The 25,359-nt window shown below is 42.7% G+C and overlaps 1 protein-coding gene across 2 annotated transcripts; it reads right to left on the bottom strand.

Annotated features, from left to right (window-relative positions):
- Positions 1 to 1,214: 1,214 nt before the first annotated feature.
- Positions 1,215 to 24,912, bottom strand: ANXA4 (annexin A4). 2 transcript variants are annotated; one of them, XM_048513213.1, is made up of 14 exons: positions 24,720 to 24,912; positions 21,210 to 21,289; positions 15,791 to 15,841; positions 14,910 to 14,997; positions 14,108 to 14,202; positions 12,860 to 12,973; positions 11,131 to 11,221; positions 10,776 to 10,855; positions 10,284 to 10,340; positions 9,203 to 9,296; positions 6,149 to 6,244; positions 5,263 to 5,321; positions 3,078 to 3,200; positions 1,215 to 2,830 (listed from the first exon to the last, which is right to left on the bottom strand). In XM_048513213.1, the coding sequence occupies exons 3-14, from the start codon at positions 15,791 to 15,793 to the stop codon at positions 2,771 to 2,773; spliced, it is 960 nt and encodes a 319-aa protein (XP_048369170.1). In that variant the 5' UTR covers positions 15,794 to 15,841; positions 21,210 to 21,289; positions 24,720 to 24,912; the 3' UTR covers positions 1,215 to 2,770. The 2 variants fall into 2 exon arrangements, with proteins under 2 accessions (XP_048369170.1, XP_048369171.1); XM_048513214.1 differs by lacking the exon at positions 21,210 to 21,289.
- Between the last annotated feature and the right edge of the window lie 447 nt (positions 24,913 to 25,359).

The following is a 25,359-nucleotide window of genomic DNA, read 5'->3' as shown; positions in this document are numbered from 1 at the left end:
GGAGCTGGAATTCTTACTGGTAGTGGTAGCTTTGACCTGGAGGTGAAATAGCCCCAACGATTAGGCCCAAATAAATGTTGGTGGACCCACATTCGCTTCATCAGATGCTCCTGACACTTGCTCCTGCTGCAACTCTTGACACTTGCTCCAAGCACACCTCTGGAACTCCAGAATCAAGGCAACCCAGGTCACTGGGAGGGGAGAGGGATGAAACGCCATCTGATGCTGTGTGGTTCCTAGTTTTATTATTGATAATTAGTTGTTTTATGTTATGTTTTTAAGCTGTTTTTATTACTGTTGTTCACTGCCCTGAGTCCCTAGGGGGGGAGGGCGGTCTAGAAATTTAATAAATAAACTCAACTCAGCTGGTTTCTCTCTTGCCTTGACTGCCTGCTGATTACAGCTGAAGATTGGTTTGGAGAACCAAAACTAATACAGTAAGTGTGATGTAGCAATTAGAGCAGTTTGCACCAGGCAACCAAAACCAGAAAGTTTGGAGGTATCCCAACTAGGCACGGAGTCCAGTTGGGGCTGTAATGTGTTATTTTAGACTACAGGGTTTGGATGCTGTTCAAATGATAACCATTTAATTGTTAATGCTGTCTAATTATTGTCTTTAAGTCTTAAACACCAAAACAAATTGCAACCATTAACTGTGTCAGCTATCAGACTACAGAGGAATGCCATTACAGGTCATGTTTTCCAACCAAACATATACGTTTTGTTATATGTAACTCTGTTACTCTCAACCCATATAACTCACTACACACAATGTAAAATGAGTCTTGATTCTGTAGCTAATGTGGTACAAGATTAGAGAATCCCTCTTGTCAGAAATCAGTGTGACTCACACACCTAAGGTTCACAGGGGACCTAGTATAGCAAAATAAAAGGAGGATTTGGGTGGTGAGGTAGAACACAACTCTGCAGTCTGAGCAACTTGTGTTTGGTAAACATTGAGTAAAATAACAAGAGAAAGCCTGGATCAGGGGTTGGGACAGGAGACAATACTGATCTTGGTAGATCAGTGGTCTGAGCTGTGTAGGGCAGCTCCATGTGTATTCATATGTTTACATTACATTAGGGTTGTCAACCTCTAGGTGAGGTCTGGAGTTCTCCCAGAATTACAACTGATCTTAGATGACAGAGATAAGTTCCCTTGAAGTTCTTGATCTAGCTCTTCTGCTCCAATAAAAACAAAACGCATCACATTATCAGAGGCATATTTGGTTTATTGAATAGCAAAGCAAGCATCATAGTGCCATTTTATAATTTAGATGGTCAATGTATATTTGTCTACCTTCTATGCCAGTTAAATATTTTCCAGTTACGTCTCACTCTTTTTCAATTGCGTTATCCTGACAAATACCCCACTTTGCTTGGAAAAGTTTCCTGTTCAGGTCAAAGTTGAGGTCCCATTATGACAGAAAGCTAGTCTTACATTACACAGAAATAAGTCTTCAGTTTTATGTTCACTCTAAAGCAACACTGCCGCAGGAACAAGAAACTGAGTCTTAAGAAACAATTCAAAGCCACTGCTGCCATATTGTAGAAAAGGCACAAAAATGTATCAGAATTTACATATATTCAATTGAAAGCAGTTTTCATATTGTGAATAGTTAACACCATAACCAGTAAAGAAGTACTGTATTCTAAATTATATACCACAAACATTCAGCGTTCTGACTGACATTATACAAATCTGAACTCATCTGTTTATCCTGCAAGTTACATTTTGTTGACAGAAATTGCACTCAACATGTGTGTAGTATATAAGAACATGTTCATATGCAAAGACTTTTGAATATGTCCAGCTTCTTGTCTACAGCTCAAAAAGGAAAATACAGAACATTCTCAGAAAGGAAAATACAGAACATCCTGGAAGAAACCAGTATCAGGAACAGAGATATTTGTAATGAGAAAATCTCCATAACTAATAGAAGGTCCACACCAACACTCCAGTTTCTAAAGCATTTAGGAAGGTAGGGGTCCCCCATAAGTATGAGGACTCATTTTTTTAAAGTCACATGATTTTACACAAGTTACTAGATTGGGTGGGCCCTTTCCGATTTATGTTTATAGGCAGGTCTCTGATACACATATTAGAACTAGATAAACCTCTATATTACAACCTGGCACTTATTTGTATGTCTGGAAAAAAAAGTTTATTTTTCCCATCCAGTGGTGTTTGTTTTCCTTCAGGACAAAAGAAAAAAGAGAAAAGGAGAAAGGAGCAAACAAACTACCAGCATAAATCAATTCACTGGCAACTTTAATTATACCAGTAGTTTATGAAGTCTGGCCAGCATTCAAGGACAAGCATTTAGGACAACTTAAAAATTCAGCAGTCAAGATCTCCAAAGTATCGTAGAGCTAAACCTGAAATGTCACCAATAGCAAAGATGTACAATCACCAACTGCACTCGAAAGGAGCAACAGGAAAGTTTCTGATTTCTGGTTAGGTGCCTTTTTGCATTGTAGATAAGAAGCCAGGACCGCAAAGGCCAGATTAAAAATAAAAATTATACTTCCTATAATGAATAATCCATCCCAGTTCCCCACCCTGCTACCAAGGAGGTGATAATTTTTCAAGGGCTATTTGAACAGATCTTCTAGCAGGCAGAACTTCAGTTCGGCATAATGCAAAACTGGCACACTGTGTACATCAAAGCATTCTCCAAGAAATAAAAGCATTATTGCAAGAGGCTGAGACCACTTAAAGGTCAACGATATGCAGTGCTGACAGCGGTGGACATGAACTATTCATTTCTCAGTCTTCGCCACCACACAGAATAAGTAAAGCTTTTCTGTAGTCTCCTGAGGTGTCTCCCTGGAAAAGAAAAGCAAACCACTATTAGATTGTCAGCTTCTGAATTCTTTTGGCACACGCCAATGGAAAAATGTCTTTTAACAGACCTGCTAAAATGCAGTGCTGCCATTCAGCGTGGCAAAGCTTGCCCAGGAGGATTTTCTGCTATAGTGTGCCTTTTTAATCTGACTGGCCTTCCTGAACTACAGTCAACTGCGTAAGTTCACATGAATTAACCTCAGCTTTCCACAAACAACACCAAACTCACCTTAATGAAGGAGTAGAGGGATTTCCCATACATCCGCTTGAACTCTGCCTTAATAGCTATCATGTCAATTTCACACCGGGACACCATGATTCGAATGAGTGTATTATCATCAGTTCCAAAACCCTTGGTGGAGAAGAGAAAAATAAATAAACTGAAGCAGCCCTCCACTGCAGACGAACAACTCAGTCCTGGTATAGCAGGGCTGGCACTGCCTCCAGCAAGCTTCCTCGGTGGTGCGGATAGCAGGGAAAACTAGAAAACCCTCCCTACTGCCTAGATTCTCCCAATGGGGCCCTAACACCATCCAAAAGGGCAGCATAAGTGCGGGGCCATGGAGCAACTGGCACTAAACCTGGTGTGGAGACCAACTCAGGTTGGCTCCACCTCCGAGAACAGGTATGAATAGGATTGCAATCTTTATTATGTAAAAATGTCTTACGTCTTTTTTTTTCTTCAATGCCTTTTGTGGGTGAAGTGGGGACTTGAGTGCTGGTTAATGTACACAGAACCAGTGTGCAATAATGCAAATTAATAGCCACTGGAATTTAAAATGGGCATGATATTGGGTATTTTACATTAAAATCACAGAGATCAAAGAGGCATGATCTTGGGTATTTTACATTAAAAGTATAGAGCTCAAAGAACAATGAGTCCAATTTCCTGCCAAACCTCTTCCTCAATTATTCCCACATTTTGAGAGAGATTAATTTGGATGGCAAAGAGCAGGATGCCACAAATAAAACCGGAGAAGACGCCCTTGCGGTGTCAAAAGTTCTATATGCTAATATATGCCTGGCACCCAAGGATTAGGGAAGGGATTTTTAAAATTAAATTGTCACATTTTGAAATTAGAACAGAAACCTAGAATAACCTTTGCCCTTTTGTAGTGCTGCTTATAGCAATGAAAATGCAATCTATCACTATAGCAATGAAAAACACCTCTGGGTGGAATAAAGTCAGGATTTTGAAACTGCGATGTGGATGATGGGCAGCCCCACCCACGAGGTAGGTGCCTGGCTGCGGCATCACAGCTGCCACCCTCAAAGAGGCTTCCCAGCAGCATTGGGAGATTGAAAAGCCTCCCCACCACTGAGAAGTCCCGATGGGCCACACCCAATGGCTGGCGGAGTGCAGCCCACTGGCATAATGCTGGCGTGGCATGGCACTAGTGTGGTGTTCAGCACCGTGTTACAGTGCTGGGGGGCACAGTGGCAAATCCTCTGCTGGGGCAAGTGCCTTGGGGAGGGCAAATCCACCAGCATGGCCAGCGTACCACTCTCTGAAGAGCATGCAACATTGAATGGGAATCTTTGGCTCTGTTCTTAAAAACCAAAAGTGGTACTGGGTAAAGCTGTAATAATTTTGGATCTGTGCAAAGTCTTCACTCAACAGTCTTTTCCAATTGTTCTGCTCTTCAGCAGTATGTTTACAAGGAAATACTTGTAAACATACAAAATCTGAAATAGCTTTTCCAATTGTTCTGCCCTTTGTTGTTCTGTCTATATTACAATCCCCTCTCATTATTCCGTAAGCCCTGTTTAACCATGTCCTATGCCTGGGGTCCTCTATGTGATGCCTGCCCAGTGTTTTTAGAAAGTGGGTGGGGCCAGGGGCTTTTGCCCTACAGGGCTTCTGATTGGCTACTGGACCGTGCAGATCGCCAGTGCAGATTAACAACAACAACACATAGGACGAAGATCTTCATGGTATGAGTGAAGATAAGCTGTAACCAAGGAAATACTTGTAAACAATATCTTACTTTTAAAAGACATCCTGTTAAGCAGAGCTTCTGCTTGAAATGTTGCTGCGTTACTATCAGAGTGATGCATAACATCACTCCCTGAAATTTTTTGGTTGACTTGACCTCCTGCATCAGCCATTCTGTGGTTGCATCCACCACCCCACGTCAGGCGTCCAAAGGTACCCCCCTGCAGGCTCAAAAAGGTTAGGGACCACTGTTGTGTGGAACATAAGAAATGCTCCTAAAGTTTCACAGATTCCACCACAACATACAAGGAATATTTTCCAAGTGTAGATATCTGTCCCTGAGGTTGCAAGATTTGGGGGGTTTCAGAAACAGAAACAACTGAGGATATAGTTTGATTAGATCAATACACAAACGAGTCGTCCTAGCTTGGGAAGTGCATGTATTTTTAAAAACTCAATCTATTCCACTTTTCTTTACCTTCATGGATTTATACAGCCTTTCAGCAAAGTAGCTTCTCTTATTTCTGATGCATTTTACTGTAAGAAAACAAAGGAAGGAGGTTAGTGAAGCAAGAAATGACAGAAGGCAGAGCGGCCAAGACCAGAGTAGTCAGTGCTGAGCAAGATGCAGCTAAGGTCTGACTTGGCACCAGGTCTTTCAGAGGTCTGACATACAAAATCTGAATTAGCCGCACTCAGCTTGTCACCCAGGTTGAGTGGCAATTGTTCACACCCACTGTCAACATCTCCCTGAGCAGTATATGCAGGTAAGCACAATTTTTGCCTCTGCAACAGAGCACACCTTTAAATTATGAAAGCACAAGCATTCCATGTAATTAGCACTTTGTCAACTGAAAACATCCAGCAAAGGAGTTTTAACCTCTCAGTAACAACAGGTACAAAAACTGCCACTAGCCTGGGGGAACCAATAAGGAACAGGGGAAAGATCTGGGCCCAAATTCCTGTAAGCTATGAAGCTCGTTGGATGGCCCTGGGCCCAAATCTTTGTCAGTTTAATCTACCGAAGGCAGGTTGTGAAGATAAAAATGGGATAATGTGTGTTATCTCATTCCCTTGAAATTCTTTGGAAAGTGGAGGGGGACACAAACATAACATAAACAAATCAACCTTGTAAGAACACAGAGTAATTATTGCAAGATTTCTGCTCTTTGGTTTGCCTAAAGCAGGGGTAGGGAACCTGCGGCTCTCCAGATGTTCAGGAACTACAATTCCCATCAGCCTCTGTCAGCATGGTCAATTGGCCATGCTGGTAGAGCTGATAGGAAGTGGACCCTGAGCATCTGGAAGCTTCCTGGAAAAAATCCACCCCCAAATTGATTTCTACCATTTAATAACCCACTTACCTATTGCTAACAAAGCATCTTCAAGGTCCCCTGACATCTCGGATTTAATGCTGTCCGTAATATCCTTACCAGAAAGTGTCTTGTAGTTTTCAAACACTGAAAATAGAAAAAATATTTTTATGTGCAAGAAAACTTGGAAGAGATGTACTCCCCTTTTCAGTGTAACACATGCATGCTGAATCAAAATATCAAAGGGCTCAAAGAACCACAAGTAATAGAAACTGAGCCGGGAGATGCCGCTGAGATAGTGTGGAAATCTATGTCCAATTTCTGAAACTTGAGTTTGCAGATTAACAAGTACTGCTGGAAACACTGTGAGCTGTCCAGGTATGGGATTCTTAGGTCTCTGCTTGAGCAAGATCTTGAAATTTGAGTATATACAAGAAAACATTCAATTTATAAACAAAATGTATCACTCACCAGGATATATTAATATTTTCTCTCTCATTTTCCGTTAAAGTAACACACCAGAAATAAAAGCAGGCTCAGATATGTAATTGGTTGAGAATCCTATCAATAAAATTGCCCCTACAATTAATCAACTACATTTTTAGCTAAGTAGTCTAATTGAAGAAGATTCCACAGAAAGTTTGACTTGTGAGCTCAGTCAGAAGCTAACTATATTTTTTGTGTGTGTGATTCATAGATGCAAGATGCTTTGAAGATCATCAAGGAGTTCCAGCTTGTTTTGCCAAGAAAGAGAATCATAAAATGCATCCACAAGTGAGGGACAGCAGGGAACAGACCGGTAACCGTTTGTTCTGCCTGCCAGGAGCAAGATGGGCAGCTGTTGTAAAACATGATCTGGGTATTGGGATGTATGGGACATGCACCCTAGGTTGACTGGGAAACCAGGATTTACCTTCCCATGTGGGCAAGTTCCCTAAATCTGGATTGGAAGATATTTCCTGCCAATGAAGGTAGGAAGAGTAAAAGATACCCATAAGTCTTGATCCAAATAGGTAGCAGGTGGGGGTCTGAATGTGCATTTTTCCACAGGTATTTACTCTTCTCTACTATTTAAGTTCAGTTTAGTGTTACATTTTCCCATTCTTCTCATTAGATCTGTAACCATTACAGATGATAGCTACTTTCCCTGTCTTGTGCTCATGGCTTAACCTGCAGCAGTAAAGTCGTTTTCTGTTTAAGAGAGCACAATGTGATTGAGGTCCTCAGATCACTTACTCACATATGAACATGAACCCACTGAAGAGAGGCTGAAGTAACTGAGTAACTCTGCCCTTTGTACTTACTCAGAGGCATCCTTTATTAATGTTTCCCAAGTCACTGGTAGTATGGAAGGCTAGATTTCTAGCTTGGGTGATGGCATGAATAAAAGGAACATGCTTTGCGTGCATATGAACATGTAAACACACAATATTCACGTAAGCACACCTAGACTCGGGGAAGGTTTATGACAACATTTTCATCATGCCCACTCCCAGACCATTATAAACGTTTCCAATCAGATGCCAGTTCCAACCATAGAACTTGTAGAGTGTGTCTGATTAAAAGTCCTCATGGCAGACCTGGGGAGGATACAAAGAACTGCTGTTTTTATGTGACTCTGCCAAACAGAGCAAAGCAAGAGGCATCCCCAGCAAGGCCAGTGTTTTATCATGGGATATGTCAAGTTGGCCAGGTAGGCTAGTGGAAGAAACCTTGTACTCCCCTCTCCCTTCTAAAAGCTAAATAAATGTACAAACAGTCGATCTGCCAGCAGAAGTTTGATAGTAGACAGGTTGAAGGACTGAGAGTGAAATAAGTTTTTCAGTCCTTTAATATATGGATGGGGGCTGTTTGTCCTGGCATTATCATGTCTTTGGTCTCTGGCACGGCACTCAAAATTGATTTTCTCCGACCTAATGAAAGATCCTCCACAGAGTTGAAATTATGACAGCCGCAGTGGTTAATGATAGCAGTTTCTAGAACTCAGCATGCTCACATCACATTATTGGTTGTACACCACCCAGAGTCCTTTGGGGATGGAGCGGTATGATAGATAGATAGATAGATAGATAGATAGATAGATAGATAGATAGATAGATAGACAAGGACAGACGTATTGAATGATTGGGGCCGAATGATTGAAGGGCCGGGCCAGTGGGCCAGGATAGTCTATATACATACATACATACATACATACATACATACATACATACATACATACATACATACATACTAAAAGCTCCAAAGGATGCTAAGAAAAGGATCTAATGTACAAATCTGTTTTGAAGAAGAAGAGTTTAGATTATATCCCCCCTTTCTCTCCTGTAAGGAGACTCAAAGGGGCTTACAAACTCCTTTCCCTTCCCCCCTCACAACAAACACCCTGTGAGGTATGGGTAGCTGACAGAGCTTCGAAGAACTGTGACTAGTCCAAGGTCACCCAGCTGACGTGTGTTGGAGTGTACAGGCTAATCTGGTTCACCAGATAAACCTCCACAGCTCACATGGCAGAGCAGGGAATCAAACCCGGTTCTCCAGATTAGAGTGCACCTGCTCTTAACCACTACACCACTGCTGTTCTCAGCCAAACTTTCCACATAAAATATACAGTGTAGCATCTTCAGATTATGATTACAACACTCCAGTATTTTGAACACTTGTATAGGGGGGCAAAATTAAAGTTCATGAAATGTTTGTAAAGGTATCCAAAAACGCCAGAAATGAAAATATTCAGTTCCAACATGTCTCATATACCTCTTCCATAGAGAAGTTATATTGGAACTTGGAAATTATGTTGGAGCTGGTTAGGATGAAACTGGAAGAGAATTTTGCAAGACTGACTGAAGCTGTGAGATTCCTGGCAGGGTCCCAAGTGAGATTATACAAAACAAGCCTTGAACTCTGCAACCCTTGTTAGCAAGTTAACTGCCATTCCAAATAAGATCATTTATATATGGGAAATGAGATGGATGTAAAATTCTTCCTGCTGTTTTGTGTGTAGCATTAGGGAGAGTGTACTTGAACTGTGTTCATTCTAAATGTACTGCAGATCCCTACCTAAACTAGTACTTTTACAAGAATAAGCCAGAACAAAATCAATCTTACCCTTCAGTAGATGATTTGGGTTTCTGGAACAGAGGATAGTCATGAACTGGGCCTCGTCTGTCCCCCATCTGTTCTCCCCCGCTTCATACAGGCACTAAATATTATAGAAGTACCAACAAACAAACAAAAAGATTAAACCATTAATTTTGAAAGGATCAAAATGTCACTGTTTTGCTTGATCAGACCAAAAGTTCACCTAGTCCAGCATCCTATTTCACACAGCAGCCAGCCAGACGCCCCACAAAGTAGCAGCCTCTTTTGTGGATCTGAATTACCATCCTCCCCCCAACACATACACTTTTTAAAGCCTACAACATTTTCTGAATTGATTGACAAAGGCTTGTTAGAAAAGTCTTACAACAATAAACTCTAATGTGGTACCGTGGCACCCACATATTTTGGAGAAAATCTCTATTAATGGGGACTGGTGCTAACTTCTGGTTGCAAAGGACTGGGGCTTTTATAACCTTTTCAACATAAAGAACCAAGGGGATGTGCAGATAAGTCCACCTCATCTGCCTGGATTTCCTGTCTGCTCGAATGCTCTGCTGGGTCCTAGTGTTTGCCTTCCCCCCCTTTCAATTCTCTCGCAGTGTTTTAAAATGTTATTTCAGTACCTCTTCTGTCTACACCACTTTGATAAAACAGCATTTATATCACCCTGTGGCACAACTTCACAAAAAAAGTCAAGTCCTGCTAACAGCCATCTGGGGTGATATAAATGCTATTTTATCAAAGTGCTAAGTTTAACAGTGCAGATGATAATGGTTTAGACAAAAGCAGCACTGAAATAACATTTTGAAATGCTTTGAGAGAATCTGCACTTCTTTGAAAAGTGGAATCACAACTGCTGTTATTTCTGCCAAAGAGCACAGGCCCGTACTTTATTCTTTATGTTGAAAGAGGTATAGCAAACTATTCGTAGTTTTTCCACCATTGTGTAAGTCACAAAGGATGACAGTGTCTCCAGAAACTAACTTCTTTGTTGACTAGGAAGCTATTCACTTTTGACTGGCAAATGCGGCTCTTCTAAAGCAGGGAGGAAAGGGAATAGTGTCCATTTCTGTGACCAGCTACACACCTGAGCATCTTGTTGGGCAAGGCCCTCATCAACATACCGGCTGTCATCTCTATTGCCCTAAAAACAAAATGGGTTTGTTAGATTCAACCTAGTTCAAATATAAAAACAGATTCATGTTATATTTGAAACTTACATAAGAGGAGAGAAAGAAACCACACAGATGGGGGGAAGGTGCATTCTTAGCAATGGGGCGAAATTAGCTAAGGGCAGGGGTAAATGAAACATCTTTTAGACAAGTCCTGCTAGGTTTTCCAAGATATAATGAAACACCGGCCTGACCTCTTTGGGATTCTTATGGGAGGGAAAATCTTCACCAAGAGAGAATGTGAGGGAATATTTTCTATCAACATTTGATGAAGTATTCTTTCATATGATGACTTTTGTAACATCCATGGCACTGGGCCTTAAGAGACATCAAACTGGGGTGAAGTGAATTTATTTTCCCATTTGTGAAAAACCAGTAAATTCCCTTTTAGTATCAAAATAACTTACAGTTGCCAAAGATACCAGAACTCTCCGAAGCATTGAAGACGTGTCTGAGACAATGTCCTTGTCAAGTGTGCATCCATACTCTGTTAAGACCCCAAAACAGTTTTTTTAAGGTACATGGTTGTACATTTCAAAACACAGAAGCTACATTAACATTTTGAGAGACTCCAAAACTACTCTCATCCCAGAGGTGGTCCACATCATAAAGCAAGAGCCTTAGAAAAGTTAATACTTGGTACTAGTAAGAGAACGTTTGATAACCAGGAAAAAGTTCACTGAGAAATTCTACTGCACAAGCTCTACTGAAATCAATTCAAGAAGCATCAGAAAACAAGCCAAAACAAGACTTAATACGCACGATGTTTGTAGGTGTCAATAATCCGTCGAATTTCCTCATTTGTACGAGAAGCCAAGATTTCTATCATGCAGCCTTCATCTGTCCCAGCCCCCTAAGCAAATATAGATATTACAATATTACTATGAACAAATTGAGAGGCTTGAGACCAAGACTGGAAGGACTTGGAGATAAACTATCCTAGGTTTAATAAAAAAGATGAAATACACTAAGAAAAAAGAATTTCAGGGGCCTTTTATAAATATTAAAATGTTAATTCATCTCAGCCCTGACAGGGTTGGCCCCGGTTAGTATTTGGGAGGGTGAAAACCAAAGAAATCCAGGGTTGCTTCTCAGAGACAGGCAATGGCAAACTACCTTTGTTTCTCTCTTGCCTTGAAAACTCTACAGAGCTGCCATAAACTGGCAGCAACAACAACACTTTACACACACAGTTCTGCTCAGAATAGTATTCAGCAGGCCATTATCAATGTTCTGACTGATTAATATGGTAAACAACCAAGGTAGCTGGTATGGCTAAAAGGTAATCAACAACTACAGCAGATAAATGAAATAATAATAAATATACTCTTTAATTGAGTTTAGAACGTAGGTTGTACAAATTTACATCTTAGATTTGCCAAAGAAATGAAAACTGTGATTATACAGTACAAGACTACATGTGCTAGTACTCATAAATGCAGAGAAAAGACTTGCAAATGGGCAGACATTACATTGGATTTAGTGATATATGCACAGAAAGGAAATCGTCCTTAGAACAGTTTTGTTTGCACAAGCTGTAGTGCGCAGTGGTGTTTCAATATAATTTTAATGCAGTATCAAATATGCATATGGAGCAATGGAATGTACATTAAATGATTCACATGATTTCATTTAACTTAGTTTTCAAATTGTACCTGAAGGCGACGTATCTTGTGCACATGCAAGAGACACTAGGGACAGAGTTGTTTTCACTTAGTGTGGGCACTAGAGGTTGCTGGCTAAGGACAGAGAAAATAGGAAGGCGAAAAGAAGAAGGAGAAGAGAAAAAGGAAAGCAATGAGCAGGACAGAGGTAACTAAGGATTACTTCTCCCTCAGATTCAGGAAAGAAACCGGGAGGGGCGAACCCGCCGGAAACAGGAAGATGAAGTTTCACATCCTGCCTTCTCTGGGAAAGTGGTGGGAATCATCCAAGTTAAAGATGTCCTCCAGTTCAGGGGAGAATTGTTTTCACTTAGTGCAGATAACAATGAGTCATTTTAGTATTTCTGCAAATACTGTTGTGCATGTGGAAATCTTTTCTGGAACCCAAACCATTGGCTGTACGTTTCTCAAATAAGCTGAAGGAAAAGACTGAATGGCCTTCTACATCCAGTGTGCTGTGTTTGTTTCAATACTCTAGCTAATGCTCTACAATTTCTTATACTGAGGCTATTTCCTGCCCTAAACTCTATTGGGTATACAATCCCAAATATTACTATCCTACAATGCAATCTCAAATACACTTCAGTAGGATTCTAAGTAGGCCTGTTTCGGATTGCACTGTTAGTCCCCATACCACCTTAGCCTCAATCACTTTGAAAGTGTGAACTCTGCCAGCAAAATGTGCATATTATTTATTCTACTCACAGCATCTGGGCACAGAGTTCACACAGCTCTAGTTCCAGGCCACACTGTTCCCATGACAATTCTGTAGGAATTGTGCGTATTGCACTAAATTCACTGGTTGTTCTAGTAAAGCACTTGCAAACCTTCATAGCGTTCTTCAGTTCCTGCACATCATACAGTGTGCTGGGAGTCATTAAGCCAACAATGGTCCTCTCAAAATTTCCACTCAATTCAGACTTCAAGTCAGCAATCAGATCCTGTTAGGTGAGAAGGACAGAGATGTTCCCAGTCAATAAGACATCACTCACAGGGGTGGTTTGGAGGATGGTCCCATCATGGCACATCCACACTGAAGAGAATCAGGAAAACATGGGCAGTAGCAAAAATTCTACTATGTTGCTTAGTAAGAGACAGGTTGGAAAACTAGGGAAGAACTAGATATGCGAAGTTCAAGATAATTGTGTTTTGTTCTGAATAATTTTATGGATTCTGAGGGGCCACTGTGAGTCTCAGTAAGAAAAGCAGACTATAAATGAAGTAAGTAAACACAATTTGCTTTGTGAACTAAAAACGTTCATGCAAGAAAACCAGTTGAGCAAATCTGCAGTCTAGAAAATCATTAACCTCTCCATCTCAAGGGACCTGGACATTTTTCCTTTTCCTGATGGCAATATATATATAAAGCAAACACTATCAAGGGATTACTGATGCTAGACTGGAGCTAGTGCAATTATAGTCCACCTATGTTTTCTTATCTGAAAGACACCCCAGACTCATAAACGCAGCCAGATACACCAGCAATATTTATTAATAAGAAAATTATTGAAAAATACTGTTAATTTCTTCTCATAGCAACCTACACCATCTTTAAAGCTGCTCATGTTCAGAATCAGAGTCTGAAGCCACAGTTAAGCAACTTGCCAACAACCTCACAGTATCTCAGATCCATACCCTGCTCCTCTGTCCAATATTCTGCCCAGCAAACTTAACCTTGCACATGAACTCCTAGGAATTAGTAGCTCACAAGCACCTGTATTAGTCTGCACGCCCACACACCGGTGTGAGTCACATGTAGCTTGCATGGAAAAACATTTATTTCTAGGCATCTAGAAAGGATTCTTACTCACTACAAAGGGCCAGATTTGAAAATAATAAAAGGATCCGCCTGCAATTTAATACATCCCACTGTAAACAATGAACAGCATGATGTATTAAATATCCAAGACTAAACTAGGATCATGGTGTTCCTCAAAATCTTCTTCACATAAAAAAAGTTAGAATCCCTGTACCAGCAACTGCTCTTAGCATGCCTCTGACATAATTTTAGAATGAAGTTACATGAGTTTTCATTTCAACAAATGCAAAAAGTCAAAAACTTTGAAGCCACCTACTCGGCCAATGGTGGATTTGTAGGCGATTATAATTTGCTGTCGTTGGGCCGATGTCCTTTTGGCCACAATGTCAGTAATGGCATCTTCATCCGTGCCTGGAAAGAAAACGACTAATTTATTTGACACTTAAGCAGCAAGACTCCACAAATAGAAGAAAAAAGACAAATCTCAGGCAATAAAGTAGTTTTGACTGATATTTTCTATGAGAAAAGTTGGGACCTCAAAACAACCTTTTCAACATCTACAGGCAAATACTGTTCTCTAGAACCATGAGAAAGTTCTTCTGTTCCAACACACTCATAAAAAAATATTACTAGGCATTAACAGATTCAGATTCCAGCTCCTAAAATCCTTCCTACATCCAGCTCCTTGGCCAGCAGTTCTTCATCCTGCGAGTCCATTTACTGATCTGCACTATGAGCATCATTATTTTAGAAGACCTCAGTGGAACCGCTGAGTGCCATTAGCTAAGAGAAGCAGCAAAGCCTGGAGATTAATGCACAAAAGGGCTTGTGTGACTGGTAGAGACAAATCCTGACACAACAATTTTGATTTGGAGTTTATGGTACACACCACAGTCAAGCACGTTGTGACTTCTAATTTTATCTCCATGCTCGGTAAGCAAGGCCTTCTATCTCTGAAAGTTTCTGGTCTCCTTCCTTGCAGAACTAATGTCTTACCTCATTCAAGAATCAACAGCTTAACACAGAAATATTAAAATGCCACAGGAATAAGCAGAGAACATGTTGGAGCCTTATGCTGAACTGTAACAAGAACCAGTTAGGCACAGGAGAACACTCACCCAAGCCCTTCATAGCCTTTCGGAGTTTCTGGGCATCCTCTTCAGGATTGAAGGAAGTAGATCCCTTGACGGTCCCTGAGTTTCCAGCCTAAAGGCCACAGAATATCAGTTATTAAATGACAATACAAAACAGAAGAGTAAAGGAGATCTAGAGCACAAGCAGGATGTTTGGTCATAAAACTAGGGGGACCTCCTTTAGTCTCTAGACAATTAATTCAAAGAAATCCTGCACAGCAAATAGATAATAGAACTGGGGACAGGCATAGCAGTGCCTTCTCAACCCTCAAAAAATATCAAGACAGCCTAGGGTTGCCAGTTTCCACGTAGGATCTGAAAATCTGGTGTTACAACTGATCTCTAAATGACAGATCAGATCCAATTGAGAAAATGTTTACTTTGGAGAAGGATTCTATGGCATAGTATGTTGCTGAAGACCCTCTACTCTCTAAACTCTGCCCTCCCCAAACTTCACCCCAAAATCTCCAGGAATTTCCCAAAATGGAGTTGGCAACCCTACAACAGTTGTTCCACACAAGATAAACTCAAGCAATTAGATATGCAATCCCGAAGTTGGAACAGGTCGATCAAAAAGGTCCAATGTGCAATAAATTTCACTGCCACCCAGAAAGCTAGATGCTATATCTTATCTGGCGATGATGGCTCACAACATAAATAAAACATTTCAGACAACTAGTAAAACAGCTAATAAAATACAAGGAAACATCTAGTAATAAACTATAAGGAAACATCTAAATATGAGGAAGTCAGCAAAGGCTTCCTGCTGTTTGACTTCATTGAGTCAATATCACAGACCACTGACCCTGTTTATGAGACTCATCCTACCAGGCACAGCCGGCACCTGGCAAACAAAAACTACTCACCATCACAATGGAGACTCAGTTATCTTCAAGTATTGAATCTCCCAGATAAAACTGTGGGATAAGATAAGAGAAAGGGAATCAATTTTAGATAATAATTGACAGAGTTCAATGTCTGTCAACCTACCTGAAAGTTACAAGACATCTATTGTTCCTAATATCAGAGAGAAATGCCACTACACATCCAGAACTCAATATTAGCAATACAGTGGGCAGAAAGGAGATCACAGTCCATTGGCAGACCACTGACCAACGTCGGAAGAATCATCTAATGCTTGTTGGGATTCCTGCAAAGAGTGCAAAGCAAGAGGGCTAATTCTGGATTGCTTAACAGCAACTGGTCATGCCGGAACCATTAACAGATTCTGAATTTGCTTTCCTATGTTATAAATTTAAAATATATATTAGTTGCCCAGAGGAATTCCAGTGTGTTTTTTCTGCCTCTCCTGCACTGCAGCACATGTGTAGCTCTTCCATGCCTTGGGGCAATTTTGACCAAACCAGCAACACAGGATAGGCAGGCGGGAGTACAGATCTGACACTCCTCTTCTACATCAATTCTTCAAAGACAACCCGACTCCCTGTGTTCCATAGGCTGCTTGGTCAGGCTTGCTTTGGACACGCTTGGCAAATCTGAACATTCAAATGATGCACATGTGGCGTTTCAACTATCCCCTTGCAATTTTGCATATGAGAGGTAAATCTGAATTTGCCATACACAAAGTGTACAGCTGCAGCAGCCTAAATCCCATATCTCCTTCTCAGTTCTGAAAATGGTGCCGGAAAATGAGCAGCTGGAATTGTTTTCTGCTCAGAGTGTTTCAGGGACCAGATAAGGCTCTTTTCAAGCCTTTTGTTTTAGGGGAAGGCTTTGGCCTTAGCCACCTCCCAAATGAAGCCTGCATAACATAGCTATATTTACATTCAACCGTCGCTACTCTCCCTTCCTTCCATTACAGTTTAGCTATAGGATCCTGGAGGTGGGATATGTTGTCCTCCTGGTCTCTCCCTCCAGCCCCAACACTCTACTACATTCAAGCAATGCCACAGGTTTTAGAGTCACATCGTCTCTGAAACAATGACATTGGTTTTGAGGAACAATGAAAGTGGTAAGAAGGCTTGGCTGAGAGATTTTTTTCCAAAGCATTTCAGCAACCATGGCAGGTGAGAGACATCTGCTTTTTTCTAGGATCAGGCACCTCTCTTGGTGTAGTCACAATGGAGAAGCAGCCTTCTGTGTAGCCGCATCCTTCCTTGCAATAGAGGAAAAAAGACTTGTACTAACCAGAGGACTGAAAGACTGAAGAGCTGGTAAATTCGAATACTAAACAGACATCAATCCCACAACAATGGGAAAATGTATTCCAAAGTTTGAAACATAGGGAGATACTAAAATCCCAGGTTCTGTGTCCAAATTTATGCCAAGCAATTGCTCCAAGAATGTACTGAAGGCACACAATTCATTTCAGGCACGGGTCTCAAAGCTATCTAGATGGCAAGCTACTTGGGAAAGGAAGTTCTTTGAAGGAGCAGCACAGTTCAATCATAATGTCAGTATATACATGGGACTATGTAAGCCAAAATCAACTGTAGTTATTTAAGTCAAAGTCATTTTCCCCCAAGCAGTAGTTTGGTAACTGGAGAAAGAAAAATTGGGCAGAATGGGCATGGCCACAGGAGAACACCAACATGCCCGGCTGCAAGAGCAGAACATGACCTACATGTCTCCACAAAGGAATTCAACATCCTTCTTTAAAAGCAAACTGAAACCTGAAGGAGAGCCAGAAATGAAGCCATCATTCATATCTCCACTACATTCATATCTCAAACAAGTGGCGTATGTGTCTAACTATAACAAAAATTGAGCCCGGGGGCTGAAACCTGCCCCTACCACATTCTGTAAGGCACTCTTCTCCCTTCTTGCCTCCGATACTGGAAGCATGCAAAGAATCAGGAAGGAGGAAAGTTTAGCACTCGTTTCCCACACGTTCCTTTACTTTAAAGTTACACTGTCCTCCTGTTTTTGATCCACAAATGGGACATGGCTGGGAAGCCTCCGTCCGGTTTAACCTTAAGGTTCTGAGGGATCCCAGAGGTGCACCTCAGAACAAAATCCTATTTAAAAAAAACTAAAACCAAAAATGGTGGGCACAGGCAGAAAGAAAACAACCCTGTGTGTGAAATTCAACTCCACTCCTCTCCCCCCACCCCCACACTACACTTCAGTATTTCCCAAGCACTGTAGTTAATTGCATTCAAAGAACTGTGCATCACCTAAAGAAATTAACAATATCCAGCAGGTATTAAAGAATAATTTATACTTGTTTTTCCTGCCTTGCAGCTTATTCAAATAGCCTCAACTTGTTCTGGGCTCATCAGCTACATTTGGTATCATTTCCATTCGTTTTGCATGTGATTTGAAAGAGCACTACGCAACACAATGGAAAAACACACCACCAAGATCCTCCTTTTAAAAACCCTATTCCTCTTTCTGTTTCACTTGGAAAACCAAGATCAGCAGCTTGTTTGAATGGCTGACTTGGCTGGAAGCACTAAGTGGCTTGTCTATTCAAATCCCTGCTACTTGCTTTCCCCCAAATTTCAAGCACACCCATATGTGAAGATTCCATTTTGCATCTCAGACTATAATTGACACATCTGCCCATTCCCTTTCTAAAGGAGCCAGCGTGGTGTAGTGGTTAAGAGCAGGTGAACTCTAATCTAAGGAACTGGGTTTGATTCCCCGCCTTGTCACTTGAGCTGTGGAGGCTTATCTGGGGAACCAGATTAACTTGTGCACTCCAACATATGCCAGCTGGATAACGTTGGGCTAATCAGTTTTTCGTAGCTCTCTCAGCCCCACCCATCTCAGGGTGTTTGTTGTGGGGCGGGGGAGGGAAAGCAGATTGTAAGCCGCTTTGAGTCTCATTACAGGAAAGAAAGGGGGGGTATAAATCCAAACAACTCCTACTCCTCTAAGATAGCTGTCATGACAACACTCATGGCAGCAGAACTGACCAGAGCAAAATCTCCTCCTGTGTCTTTAACAGATTCAGGAAATCAGCCCAAATTCTGGTAGAGAGATTGCCTGCTAACTCCAAGTTGCTGTTGAAGACACAGCTATGTTGTGTGAAGTACTGCCTCTTAAGTTGAGCTGAACCCCAATTTCTAATACAATGAAAAGACGGTGATCCTTTGAACAATATTAAGGATTTCATTTTGATAAGCCTTTTAACAGCCCAATCATAAGCATGTTTATTGATTTCCAAGTAAGAGCATAAAGAACTGCAGCCAACTTTATGCAGGGCGTGACTTTGGGCGTGGGCAAGGAGAATTCTGCATCGGATCAGACCGCCAGCTGTTGTAGGCAAAACAAAAGGCTCCTACCCTATTCCTGCAATTTCCCATTTCTAATTTTGTCCTCTATGAGATGGGACAATCAGAACTGTATGTAACATTCCAAGCACACACCCAAGCGGCATTTAATGGCCCTATGCAATGTATTTCAATCCCTCCTGTAACAAGTCCAAACACTGAGTATTCCCCAAGTCAGCATTCTCATAGAATTTTCTCTCCAAACCTGAAGCTCTCTGTTTTGGTTCCAGATCCCAAAGATGTATCCAGAGTAACGAGAAACAAACTGTTCCAACTGTGGTCAGGACATAAGAAGCGGAAACTTTCCCTTCCAACTTCTAATTAACTAAACAAAAAATGTCATGAAGGCAGAATTGACACAATCCTGTCAGTTCAGTTGATCAGGCAGGCTTTCTGCAGAGCTTTTATATCACCAGAATATATCTCCTGGTATACATCTGGGCACCAGGTCCAATATTCCAAACAAATCCCATTTAATATCCCATCTCACGGAGAAGTGATATGACCCTAGTCGGAGACACAAGATCTTTCTGTCATGGCTCCATCCCACAGTAATGGCCTCCTGGAAGCGGCAACATTCTTTGCTGATTTTCAGAAGGTGGCGTAAGATCGTTTTGTTGACCTGGCCATTTTGTTGATTGTGACTGCTATTTGTCGCAAAGGATTTGAAGATTAGTTTTATTTAAAAATGAGGCTGTGTGTTTCTGGGCAAGGGTGACACAAGGGTGATCCCTGACCACCTACATCTTGACTCCCATAAAATGACAGAAAAGGATGCAAGGGCAGTGCTCCAAGGGGAACAGACTGATGGAGACAACCGATAGGATAGCTTGATTTTCCCAGGTCACACTTCACTCTCTTGCACAACGTGCTTCATTCTCCTCCTCACACAACCTTGGAATTAATTCTCTAATTGAAACCTCTCAGGATAAATCCAACAATGAACTGCCACCCCCTCACACACTCTTCACCTAAATCATTGCTTGCACATGTCATAATTTGCAAAGTTCTCTGACAAGACCAGACAACTAAAACAAGACTACTGAGATGTAAACAAGGCCAGAAAGAGATAATCCCGAGGTTTACCAGAAACGCTGTTCCCAATATCATGCCTCAAGCCTTTCCCAACAGACTCTCCTTCCACTTGGCCTGAACTTTGGATGTGCCAGTTAAACCACCAGGTTATGGAGAGGTCCTTATCTGAACAACTGTCAAAAACTCATTTGGAAGGGATGAAAAGACAGTCTGCATTTGTATTTGACCTAGTGAAAAGATACTGGCTACTGATTCTGGGGTAGGGATGGGTGGCAGTGCATGAGCGGCATGTGTGGATGCACATATGTGTGTCTGTGGAGATTTCCAAATCTAATAGTTTAATTAGCAGGAAACAGGGAACAAGTTTTGGATCTGAAAGTACCCTACCAGATAAAAACATCAATGCCTCAACTCCCATATGAGATCCTCAAACACAGGGAAATTAACATTCAATAGCACACTCCCCTAAGAGTACAATTCTAAGCCAGAGGAGTTTCTGAATAAAATTCTCAGATGTCAGGAAATATTATGCACCATCTGGCCTGTTAGCCCTCCTCGTAACTATGTACTGAAATACAATAAAACGGGCAGAATGATTGTTAAAACATCAAATTGACATGCTTAATTTGCAGAGTTAGTACAGATCCAAAAAGTCAGCTTTTCTTGGCACATTTATATACTTTTGGAATCTGTATAGTAGTAGGGAAGATGAGCAGAAGGAAACTGAGTGTGGCACAAGAACAAGCCATACAGAAGCCTGGAGGCTTTCTTCAGCCCAGCTGATTCCCATAGTGCACGTTCAAGCATCTTAGGAAGAACGATTTTCTTCTGGAGGGTTTTACACAGGAAACAGAAAGTATTGGACTTGCTGATGGTTATCATTTGGGACATTTATTAAACTCCATTTAATCCTGCACACATAAAACCAGCTTTTAAAAATAAGTGTTATACCTTGCCAAAAAGGAAAGTTTACTTTTCAAACAAATTAAAACACTTCCAAGCACAGGCTGACCTGTTGGCAGGTAGTCTTTTCCTTTTGAGGACCAGTCCCACAGAAGGTGTGGTCAACTAGTTGCCAGGAGCGGTTGGGATCTAAGAGAAGAAAAGCACACGAGAAAGCATAGGACGGTAGAACCTTTCTGCCTAATGAAATACATTTTTATTTGAAGGGCGTTTTTTACATAGTAGACTCAGAAGGTGACCTTATTTGCCTGCAGCCTGAAATGATGCAGCCCCTTCTTCTCTCTCAGGCTCGTTCCGCACATGCAGAATAATGCACTTTCAAACTGCTTTCAGTGCTCTTTGAAGCTGTGCGGAATGGTAAAATCCACTTGCAAACAGTTGTGAAAGCGGTTTGAAAATGCATTATTTTACGTGTGCGGAAGGGGCCTCAGATTTCTTCCACCTTGTTCTGTTCATTGCATAAACCATGCACCAGTGATGCATTACAATCTAGGCAAACAGGTCTGGTGATTTCATAGAATCATAGAGTTGGAAGAGACCCCACCCCCCAGGGCCATCAAGTCCAACCCCCTGCAAGGCAGGAACACACAATCAAAGAACTCCTGACAGATGGCCATCCAGTCTCTCTTAAAAAACCTCCAAAGAAGGAGACTCCACCACACTTCGAGGCAGTGAATTCCACTGTGGAACAGCCCTTACTGTCAGGAAGTTTTTAATGTTTAGGTGGAATCTTTTTTCCTTCACCTTGAACGCAGTACTCCTGGTCATAGTCTCTGGAGCAGTAGAAAACAAGCTTGCTCCTTCACCAACATGATATCCCTTCAAATAACTAAACATGGCCATCATGTCACCTCTTAACCTTCTCTTCATCAAACAAAACATACCCAGCTCCCAAAGTCTCTCCTCATAGGGCATGGATTCCAGACCTTTTATCATTTTGGTTGTCCTCCTCTGGACCAGTTTGTCAATATCCTTCTTGAATTGCGGTGCCCAGAATTATACACAATATTCCATGTGAGGTCGAACCAATGCAGAATAGAGAGGTACAATTACATCCCTCAATCTATTCTAGACACTATACTCCTATTGATACAGGCCAGAATTGCATTGGCTTTCTTGGCCACCGCATCACGCTGCAGACTCATGTTCAGTTTGTGGTCTACTAAGACTCCCAGATCCCTTTCATGTGTAGTGTTGTCAGTCAAGCCAGTTTCACTCATCCTGAATCTGTGCATTTCATTTTTTCGGCCTAGGTGTAGTATCTTACATTTGTCTCTGTTGAAATTCATTTTGTTTGTTTTGGCCTAGCTCTCTAATCTGTCCAGGTCATTTTGAATTCTAACTCTGTGCTCTGGGGTATTAGCTACCCCTCCTAATTTAGAGTCATCTGCAAATTTGATTAGCATGCCCGCTATTCCATCATTCAAGTTGTTGATAAAAATACTGATTAGCACTGGGCCCAGGACAAAACCCTGTGGCACCCCACTAGTCACTTTTCTCCAGGATGAAGATGAGCCATTGATGGGCACCCTCTGAGTTCGGTCAGTCAACGAATTACAAATCCATCTAATAGTAGAACTGTCTAGTCCACATTTCACTGGGATTGTTCCAGTGAAACACTTATTCTATTCCTGGACTTAATTTGCCTTTCTCTGCTCACAACAGCCTTGTGATGTGGGTTAGGCTGAGAATGTATAACTGCCCCAAGGTCACCCAACAAGCATCCATGGCAGAAGTGAAGATTCAAACCTGGGTCTCCCAGATCCAGGCATTCAAACCACCACACTGGTGTGTGCCAGGGCTGCTCAACAGTATAGGAAGAGCTGGTTTCAAAATATCTGCCAATGTTTCCCAAGAAAAATCAGGGACACCTATTCTAACACCAGGGATGGTGCCAAACTACTTTGACACCCCCCCATCTCCTTCCCACTGGAAGCACTACCAAATCTGCAGAACCCTGCAACATCAGTTAGCAAGTGGATCATAAAAGTTTCCTTCCTTAAAATTTAAATCATTTTTAGGAGGGTGTCTGATCTCACAAATAAAACAGCCAGTACTCATTGCCAAAACTGCTACAACACAAAGCATTCTGCAGAATTTACCATCTGGAGAATTAGCCAAGAGAAGAGATACAACACCCTGGCATTTGGTACCACTTGCATTTACACGGAAGGAAAAAAAATGCTGCCGCCACCACCTCCCCTGGCATCTGGAAGAGGAAGGTGAAACAACCTAATTTTAAAATGTGCATCTCTAAAATCACCTGCCCCAAACCAAACAGGTGTCCCAAAGAGGAAATCTCCAACCAGGGAGAACCAAGGGGTACACACCTATTTAGTTATGCAATGGTTTTATTACAGCAAATAAACCTTGCCTTCTAGCATGCCCGTACCTCCAAAGCAGACCAGTTTATAACAATAAGAAACATTGTGATGAAGAGTTACTGACAAAAAGTATCCTCCTGCTATGCAGGCATCCTTGGAACTCTGCAACGAATGCAAGTCTGTCTGCCTGTGTGCAGGTGCCCTCTGAAATATGCAAGAGTTCTTTGCAACAGTTCTTTGCACCCGCCCTGGTCCAAAATCCAAAAACCACCTATGCAACCTTTTTGATTAGGACCACCTAAAATGACAAACTGGGTGCTTTGCTTAAATGAAGAATCTTTCCTAACACACTTTACGCAACAGATGAAGTGAGCGCTGACTCAGGACCAGGCCATAGGCAGGAGCACATCACGTTCATTTTCCTGGTGTCACCGGCCCCCACCGGCGTTACTGAGCAGGCCAGCTATTCTAAGCAGATCTACTCGTAAGCGAGTCCCATTCATAGGGGATTCCTCCCGGGAAACTCTTCTTTGGACTTCAGCCTAGCTCAGCTACCTCTCCAGAATTTCCCTTCCACACCCTTACTGGAGTCACGCACAACTGAGGCTCCTTCCACACCCGCAGAATAATGCACTTTCAATCCACTTTCGGTGCACTTTGCAACTGTGCGGAATAGCAAGATCCACTCGCAGACAATTGTGAAAGTGGATTGAAAGTGCCTTATTCTGCATGTTCGGAAGGGGCCTTCGCAGAGCAGGGCTGGAGGGGGCCGAGAGGAGGCTTCCAGCGCCGCTTTTCCGACAGGAGAAAGAGTCCGGACTGGGAGCCTTTCTTGCTGGCCAGCGTCAAGGCGGTTCCTTCCCAAGCAGAGCCCACCCACGCCGGCAACCGAGGGGCAGGGCAGGCGCCTGGCACAGACTGGCACCGCCACCAGTGGGCCACGCGCCCGTGGAGACGCTTCCTCGCAACCTCCTCCTGCTCGGGAGTTCAGCGCGGGGTGCCCACCCGGCCACTCCGCACCAAGTTTCAATCCCGCCCCCCCGCCGAGGAATGCCGCTGGGCGTCGCCCTTCGGACCCGGCCGGAAAGTTTGCCAAGCGCGCGGGGCTCCGGGCGCACCCCCAAGTGGCAGCCCCAGCAGCACCCAACGGGCGAGCGCCCAGCCAGCCAGCCAGCCGGCCGGTCTTCTTCCCCCTTGTTGGCCGGCCAGGACTCTTGCCCCGTCCGGCCGCTCACCTGCGTCCCCCAGGCCCGCCGCCGTCTGCAGAGCCGAAGAGCCGCCTCGCCTCGCCTATAAACCCAAGACCCGCCCTGCCAAGGCCAGCCTCCCGGAGCAGAGAGAGGTGGCGAAACAGCCCCGCTCCAAGCCGGCTCCGGCTCCCATTTCAGCGCCGCCGAGGGGGAGGCGAGCGGCAGCCCGGCCCAGCCAGGGAAGTCAGGGCATGGGGAGGAGGGGACTGCCGGAACCGACGGGACGATCCACGCAGGCCTCGTTGGCCTTTCCTGTCCCCTCTGGAACCCCGGGCTCCTGATCGCTCTGCTCGAGATTTGCCCATTTTCTCGGCACATAATTGTTCCCTTGGCCCGCCTAACTATGGCCCCTGCCGCACGTGCGGAATAATGCAGCACATTCAATCCACTTTCACAATTGTTTGAACGTGGATTTGGCCATTCCGCACAATAAAACCCAGCTTCAAAGTGCTTTGAAAGTGGATTGAAAGGGCATTTTTCTGCATGTGCGGATGCGGCCTACGTTTCGTCTGACTTTGGATTTGGTTGCGTTTTCTCCCTCGCTGAAAAGGCGCAGCTCTTCCAACGGGTCCCCAAAGATTCCTGTCCTTAAAGCGGAGTCAAGCAGCAGGAGACCCCTCAAGCA

The sequence above is a fragment of the Sphaerodactylus townsendi genome, linkage group LG12 (assembly GCF_021028975.2).
Source record: "Sphaerodactylus townsendi isolate TG3544 linkage group LG12, MPM_Stown_v2.3, whole genome shotgun sequence".
NCBI lineage: Eukaryota > Metazoa > Chordata > Lepidosauria > Squamata > Sphaerodactylidae > Sphaerodactylus > Sphaerodactylus townsendi.
The sequence above is the reverse complement of the archived record's forward strand: the minus strand, read 5'-3'. Positions and strand labels throughout refer to the sequence as shown.